This window comes from Mobula birostris, chromosome 4, assembly GCF_030028105.1.
Source record: "Mobula birostris isolate sMobBir1 chromosome 4, sMobBir1.hap1, whole genome shotgun sequence".
NCBI classification, from domain to species: domain Eukaryota; kingdom Metazoa; phylum Chordata; class Chondrichthyes; order Myliobatiformes; family Myliobatidae; genus Mobula; species Mobula birostris.
In genome coordinates this window covers 44446991-44455427 of record NC_092373.1, presented here as the reverse complement: position 1 = coordinate 44455427, position 8437 = coordinate 44446991, and the positions used below count along the sequence as shown (strand labels likewise).

Sequence of the window (8437 nt, the reverse complement as noted above, 5' to 3'; positions counted from 1 at the left end):
ACAATACGTTGGCTACTGCCACCAAACTGTAGTCCGTCCATCCTAGTACCTTCAGCTCAATCTCATTCTCAGGTATGTCCCATTCTTTCTTTTTGCGAAACATAGCACCCATTATACTAAGTCCTGTTCATGGTGCCAATTTTGTAATAAAACATTATTTTAAAATTTGGTATGTGTTTTCTTATTCAGCTCAGAGTATTTGCATATACAGCTGCAAACAAAGAAGACACTACATGTGTTAAACTACAAAATAACACTTTATTAGAACTAGCACAGATACAACACAGGAAAAAAAACAAATGTGTTTAGTAGAAGCAATACAGAAATCAAAATAATACTTATCCACTAAGCAAGCCAATCTCTGCAATGTTGGAAAGTCACAGATTTAACAATCCTTCTTGCAGCCTGTTTTCCTCCTCTCCCTCTCTCTCCCTCTCTCTCTCTCTCTCACTTTCTCTCACTTTCTCTCTCTTTCTCTCTCCATCTTTCTCTCTCCCTTCTTTCTCTCTCTCTTTCTCTCTCCCCTCTTTCTCTCTCTCCCTCTTTCTCTCTCCCTTCTTTCTCTCTCCCTTTCTCTCTCCCCTCTTTCTCTCTCTCTTCTTTCTCTCTCCCTTTCTCTCTCCCCTCTTTCTCTCCCTCTTTCTCTCTCATTCCCTCCCCCTCTCTCTTTTTCTTTCCCTCTAAATCTCTGTGACTCAACATACTGTTCCCTATCTTGCACTAGCACCAGCCATGATGTAGCCCAAGACAAGGCTTCCCAGTTGCACAGGAAGTGCCCCTTTTTATAGTCTTCATAACCCCTTACTTTTCCATCCTTTGGTGGTACAGTCTGCACCCTCTTATCTCTTATGACGTTCAGCCCAGAAAAAAAAGTGTCTTTCATCAATTTTCAGTATTATGGCTGCAGACTTGTGCTTCCTTGACTTTCTCCAAACATTGCTGTGGTCTGTTTCTCCTGCACTTTCTCAAAACCAACCCACTCCAAACTAACGCCATTTTGTCTGACAGATGTCCATCTTATTTTAGCATATGCTAGGGAGGAATCACATTGAACTCTATTTTTACACCAGGAGAACGGAACACTGATGCATGACAAACTGTTCCCTCGTCTCTTGACTTCACCTTTTTTGCTCATCGAGAACTTTCAGGTTTCGGGCAAAGAAGTGATTGCTTGCATTTTCCTTAACAAACACGGGAAACCAATATTTCTTTTCAAGGAAGTGCTGGAATGATATTGTTTGCATTTGATGTTTAGCTAGAGATAGTTAACCAACAAGTAATTCCTCAACTTCTGACCTGTGGCTTAATAGATTTGACTTTGTCTAGTTTGTTAAACATTCATCATTATATTAATTATTAATTCTGTATTTCACTTTCATTCATTCATATGATACTTTTAAGGCTGAGAACACTGCACTCAACGTTGGAGCGTAGGAGGACGATGGTGCCTAACGGCAACTCCTTTGCTTGCATCTTTGGAAACGGCTCTATTTCTATCTTTAACATCTCTAATTTTCCCTTTCAGGGTTCTTTTGACTTCAGTTCCTTGCGGGAATGGGACCCGCTCTCGGGGTCTCACAACGTGGCCTAGAAGACTAGAGCGCTTTCAGGGTTCCGGGATTTCACGGCTCTGGAGGCTGGCAGACTTGCGGTCAGTGCCTCCGCAGGAAATTGGTATGTCGTGGGAGATGGAAGATTGAAAGCAGCAGGCTGGCTGCTGGCTGTGTGCCCAGAGACCTGAGTTCTTTAGCCACAGAGCTTGGAAAATCAGCGTGTTGTTTCTTATGTCTCTCCTCTCGCCGTGAAACAGGCACATCTCTTTTTCCCTCATTAGGGAGAGAGGGAGACTGTGGTATGTCGAATACTAAGTCCTTTAGGGTACTGCAAGTAGCCTTTGGGGTCCTGCAAGTCTGTGTCTTTATTGATGATTTGCCATACACTTGAGTGGTCGGTGGAGGGGTACTGTTGCTTTTTTTGCTAGTGGAGGAGGAGGATCGTTGTTTTGCTGCTGCTTATGCATGAGAAGGGGGATCTGGGGGGTCTTTGGGGTTCTAACATTTAACTGTCATTCATTCTTTGGGGCACTCTGTATTCGTGGATGTCTGCAAAGAAAAAGAATTTCAGGATGTATATTGTATACATTTCTCTGATATTAAATGTACTTTTGAAACTCAGCAAAACCTTGGGACCAGACAACTGTAATACAAAAAGACCTCAGCTCCACAACATTTAATGGGCTGGGTGGCAGTATAATTGCAATATTGGCATAAGCCTAAACATGTGTAAAATTGTGTTTTTCACAAAAAAGGAGGCCAAATCCAACTTGGCTAAATACCATGCAATATTAATTAAATAGAATTTCAAAGAGTACAGTATGTCATTATTTACTCCATTATCAAAATCGTTATCTTCTTGAAAATTTAATTAGTTTAATCAAAGTCTGCTTTTTCTTTTCATAAAGAAGAGATTTGTAAAGACACCAAATGTGGTACAGTAGTGTGGTTGTGAAGATTATTTGGAGCAATAGAAGTATTAGAGATAATATTGCAAGTAACACGCAGTTTCCCTTCTCATGGGAAGCCCATGTTGCTCTTCGAAAAGAAGGTGCATTTATATTCTTTGTACTTGATGTTTGTGCAGAGGTAGAAAAGAATTCTGGTATAGGGGTGTTTTCAGTTGGTCTTTCTGAAGTATATTTAGTAAGAATTACTGAATTGAAGATCACCTGCAGAAACAATATGTAGGGCATTATCTTTACTGTTACGTTTTGTAACTTCAAAACTATAAATTACTTCAAAGAAATACTCGTGAGTCCGAAAATATGAGTGTAGTCCAAGTTTACTTTAAGCGAGGCACACATTAACATGTGATAGCCTGATGACATATCAAAAAATAACGTATTATACATATAACCCATAATTAACTATTTAAATGACCAACAATATTTAATCAATGAATATATATACAAAATTAGTGAAATACAACTGAAAAAATAAATGCAACACACATAAAAGTTGCTGGTGAACGCAGCAGGCCAGGCAGCATCTCTAGGAAGAGGTACAGTCGACGTTTTGGGCCGAGACCCTTCGTCAGGACTAACGGAAAGAAGAGATAGCAAGAGATTTGAGAGGGGGAGAGGTTGGAGGAACAACACCTTATATTCTGTCTGGGTAGCCTCCAACCTGATGGCATGGATATTGACTTCCCTAACTTCCGCTAATGCCCCACCTCCCCCTCGTACCCCATCTGTTATTTATTTATATACACACATTCTTTTTCTCCCTCTGTCCCTCTCACTATACCCCTTGTCCATCCTCTGGCTTCCCCCCCCCTCCCCCTTTTCTTTCTCCCTGGGCCTCCTGTCCCATGATCCTCTCATATTCCTTTTGCCAATCACCTGTCCAGCTTTTGGCTCCATCCCTCCCCCTCCTGTCTTCTCCCATCATTTCGGATCTCCACCTCCCCCTCCCACTTTCAAATCTCTTACTAACTCTTCCTTCAGTTAGTCCTGACGAAGGATCTCAGCCCAAAATGTCGACTGTACCTCTTCCTAGAGATGCTGCCTGGCCTGCTGCATTCACCAGCAATCTTTATGTGTGTTGCTTGAAATTCCAGCATCTGCAGATTTCCTCGTGTTTGCGTGAAAAAATAAATGCACAGCATTTACCTTTGTGCTTGTTACTTTAGCCGTTGATGTCATCCAAGTCACTGAGGACGTCCAATGCATGTGAGATGCAAAATCTGTTTGTTCAGTTGTCATACTATGAGTTGTAGAAATTTTAGTTGTGGCTATACTCATAATTTTAGTCGTAGTTGAAATTTCTGGTGTGATGGTCTGTTCTGTTAGTTCAGTTGTACTGGGAGTAGATAACTCTGTAGTCAAACGAGGTGTTGAAACTTCTGGTGTGGTAGACTGTTCTATTAGTTCAGTTGTACTGGGAGTAGATAATTCTGTAGTCAAACTAGGTGTTGAAATTTCTGGTGTGGTAGTCTGTTCCATTAATTCAGTTGTACTGGGAGTAGATAACTCTGTAGTCAAACTGGGTGTTGAAATTTCTGGTGTGGTTGTCTGTTCTGTTAGTTCAGTTGTACTGGGAGTAGATAACTCTGTAGTCAAACTGGGTGTTGAAATTTCTGGTGTGGTAGACTGTTCTGTTAGTTCAGTTGTACTGGGAGTAGATAACTCTGTAGTCAAATGAGGTGTTGAAACTTCTGGTGTGGTAGACTGTTCTGTTAGTTCAGTTGTACTGGGAGTAGATAATTCTGTAGTCAAACTAGGTGTTGAAATTTCTGGTGTGGTAGTCTGTTCTGTTAGTTCAGTTGTACTGGGAGTAGATAACTCTGTAGTCAAACGAGGTGTTGAAATTTCTGGTGTGGTAGACTGTTCTGTTAGTTCAGTTGTACTGGGAGTAGATAACTCTGTAGTCAAACTGGGTGTTGAAATTTCTGGTGTGGTAGACTGTTCTGTTAGTTCAGTTGTACTGGGAGTAGATAACTCTGTAGTCAAATGAGGTGTTGAAACTTCTGGTGTGGTAGACTGTTCTGTTAGTTCAGTTGTACTGGGAGTAGATAATTCTGTAGTCAAACTAGGTGTTGAAATTTCTGGTGTGGTAGTCTGTTCCATTAATTCAGTTGTACTGGGAGTAGATAACTCCGTAGTCAAACTGGGTGTTGAAATTTCCGGTGTGGTTGTCTGTTCTGTTAGTTCAGTTGTACTGGGAGTAGATAACTCTGTAGTCAAACTGGGTGTTGAAATTTCTGGTGTGGTAGACTGTTCTGTTAGTTCAGTTGTACTGGGAGTAGATAACTCTGTAGTCAAACGAGGTGTTGAAACTTCTGGTGTGGTAGACTGTTCTATTAGTTCAGTTGTACTGGGAGTAGATAATTCTGTAGTCAAACTAGGTGTTGAAATTTCTGGTGTGGTAGTCTGTTCCATTAATTCAGTTGTACTGGGAGTAGATAACTCTGTAGTCAAACTGGGTGTTGAAATTTCTGGTGTGGTTGTCTGTTCTGTTAGTTCAGTTGTACTGGGAGTAGATAACTCTGTAGTCAAACTGGGTGTTGAAATTTCTGGTGTGGTAGACTGTTCTGTTAGTTCAGTTGTACTGGGAGTAGATAACTCTGTAGTCAAATGAGGTGTTGAAACTTCTGGTGTGGTAGACTGTTCTGTTAGTTCAGTTGTACTGGGAGTAGATAATTCTGTAGTCAAACTAGGTGTTGAAATTTCTGGTGTGGTAGTCTGTTCTGTTAGTTCAGTTGTACTGGGAGTAGATAACTCTGTAGTCAAACGAGGTGTTGAAATTTCTGGTGTGGTAGACTGTTCTGTTAGTTCAGTTGTACTGGGAGTAGATAACTCTGTAGTCAAACTGGGTGTTGAAATTTCTGGTGTGGTAGACTGTTCTGTTAGTTCAGTTGTACTGGGAGTAGATAACTCTGTAGTCAAATGAGGTGTTGAAACTTCTGGTGTGGTAGACTGTTCTGTTAGTTCAGTTGTACTGGGAGTAGATAATTCTGTAGTCAAACTAGGTGTTGAAATTTCTGGTGTGGTAGTCTGTTCCATTAATTCAGTTGTACTGGGAGTAGATAACTCCGTAGTCAAACTGGGTGTTGAAATTTCCGGTGTGGTTGTCTGTTCTGTTAGTTCAGTTGTACTGGGAGTAGATAACTCTGTAGTCAAACTAGGTGTTGAAATTTCTGGTGTGGTAGACTGTTCTGTTAGTTCAGTTGTACTGGGAGTAGATAACTCTGTAGTCAAACGAGGTGTTGAAACTTCTGGTGTGGTAGACTGTTCTATTAGTTCAGTTGTACTGGGAGTAGATAATTCTGTAGTCAAACTAGGTGTTGAAATTTCTGGTGTGGTAGTCTGTTCCATTAATTCAGTTGTACTGGGAGTAGATAACTCTGTAGTCAAACTGGGTGTTGAAATTTCTGGTGTGGTTGTCTGTTCTGTTAGTTCAGTTGTACTGGGAGTAGATAACTCTGTAGTCAAACTGGGTGTTGAAATTTCTGGTGTGGTAGACTGTTCTGTTAGTTCAGTTGTACTGGGAGTAGATAACTCTGTAGTCAAATGAGGTGTTGAAACTTCTGGTGTGGTAGACTGTTCTGTTAGTTCAGTTGTACTGGGAGTAGATAATTCTGTAGTCAAACTAGGTGTTGAAATTTCTGGTGTGGTAGTCTGTTCTGTTAGTTCAGTTGTACTGGGAGTAGATAACTCTGTAGTCAAACGAGGTGTTGAAATTTCTGGTGTGGTAGACTGTTCTGTTATTTCAGTTGTACTGGGAGTAGATAACTCTGTAGTCAAACTGGGTGTTGAAATTTCTGGTGTGGTAGACTGTTCTGTTAGTTCAGTTGTACTGGGAGTAGATAACTCTGTAGTCAAATGAGGTGTTGAAACTTCTGGTGTGGTAGACTGTTCTGTTAGTTCAGTTGTACTGGGAGTAGATAATTCTGTAGTCAAACTAGGTGTTGAAATTTCTGGTGTGGTAGTCTGTTCTGTTAGTTCAGTTGTACTGGGAGTAGATAACTCTGTAGTCAAACGAGGTGTTGAAATTTCTGGTGTGGTAGACTGTTCTGTTAGTTCAGTTGTACTGGGAGTAGATAACTCTGTAGTCAAACTAGGTGTTAAAGTTTCTGGTGCGGTGGTCTGTTCTGTAGTCTTTGTAGTACAGGGAGTAGATAATACTGTAGTCGTCATATGTGTTGAACTGCCAGATGTAGATGTCTCTTCTGTTGTGAGTTCTGTTGTGAGTTCTGTTGTACTGGGAGTAGATAACACTGTGGTCACAATAGGAATTGAAGTTTCTGGTGTGGTGATTCCTTCGGTTGTAAAGGTTTTCACGGTAGTTAATAATGTAGTCATCAAAGTTGAAACTTGTGGAATAGTAGTTGGTGCTGTTGTAGTTAAACAGATAAATTCTTCCTCTTTTAAGGATAGAATAGTCAATCCAGCTCTATCAACAGGACTGTCACATAACAATTTACTCACTGATTTTACTTTCCTTTCATTTGCCTTTATCCACTTTCTCAGGTATATTAATTGACAGTCACAAACAAAAGGGTTATTCTGCAGGTCAAGTCCACGGAAAGAAAGCGATCGCAAATTATTAAAGGTTCCATTAGGTATGTTAGACAACTGATTATGGGCAAAATTCAACTTTTTCAACATAGATAATTCTTCAAAAATTTCATTGTCCAACATCCTGATATTGTTTTCTTGCAGCTGAAGATCACTCAATTGTTTAAGGCCACTGAAAGCTTTCTTTCCAATAGTTGAGATCTGGTTCTTGCTCAGTAGAAGTTTACGCAGTATAGACAGTTTACTGAACACATTATCAGGAAGAGTGAGAAGTTTGTTTTCAGTCAAGGAAAGTTCAATGAGTTTTGAAGTGAATTCAAATACATTAGCAGGAAGACTGGAGATCATGTTAAAGTCCAGTTTCAAGCGAGATAATTTTGTCAAATTGTTCAAAATCCCCTCAGGAAGTTCTGTGATGGAGTTTGAGTCCAAAAACAACTTTTCTAACATAATAAGTTTAGAAAAAATGTCAGGTGGGAGATGTGAAATATTATTCCAACTCAAAGAAAGCTCAATCAGTTCTGAGAGATGGTCAAAAATACCTGTTGTGAGATTAACAATCTGATTATTGCGAAGTCGAAGAACTTTGAGTTTTCTAACGTTATCAAATATTCGTGGAGGAAGATTCTTTATCTCATTTCCTCCCATATGCAATTTTTGAAGCTGTGAAAGTTTGTCAAATATTCCACTTGAAATCTCACGTAAGCTATTGTCAAACAAACGTAGTTCCTCTAATTTCAGAAGTTTATCAAATAATCCCTTTTCTAGATTCTTAATATCATTTCTTATCAGGAAGAGATTCTTCAGTTCTGGAAGGTTGTCAAAAATCCCAACGTTCAATATTTCCAGTGGGCTACCATCTACCTCAAGATGAGTGAGATTACTGAGAGCATCCAGGGCCCCAATTTCTATTGTCGATATTAAATTATTCATAAAATCAATCCTTGTCACTAATACAGAATAATTCCTAAAGGCTCCAGATCTTAATGTGCTAATATTAGTATTCATTACATGTATTTCAGTTACATTGGAAGGTACATCCACTGGCATTTCTTTCATAGATCCTTTGTTACAGACCAAGATTTGTTTTTGGAACTCGCAATCATAAGAGCAAGTCGCAAAAGTGCACAGAGTCAGAATAGCCAAAAAACATTTGGAAATCATCTTCCTGTGAAGTGAAAAGATAAGCATGTTTAGAAAATAAGTACTTCATATTTATGGAGTGGACTGCTATTAGAAATTAATGTCTGTATTTAATTTTATATCAGTTTCTTAAATAATAATATAGATTAAATATCTTCAGACTCTAGGGACATTTCCTCTTTTATCCCTCATCAGTCCTGTTATCACTGTTCTTCACGT

The 8437-nt window shown here is 39.5% G+C and overlaps 1 protein-coding gene across 1 annotated transcript in view; it reads right to left on the bottom strand.

Moving 5' to 3' along the window:
- Positions 1-238: 238 nt before the first annotated feature.
- The window catches only part of LOC140197018 (uncharacterized), a 33908-nt gene continuing 25709 nt past the window's right edge, over positions 239-8437 (bottom strand). Inside the window, exons 4-5 of the mRNA XM_072256953.1 lie at positions 3668-8243; positions 239-2725 (exon numbers count right to left, since the gene is read on the bottom strand). Coding sequence (XP_072113054.1) covers positions 2405-2725; positions 3668-8243 — 4897 coding nt within the window. The 3' untranslated portion in view covers positions 239-2404. The remainder of the gene's footprint in view (positions 2726-3667; positions 8244-8437) is intronic.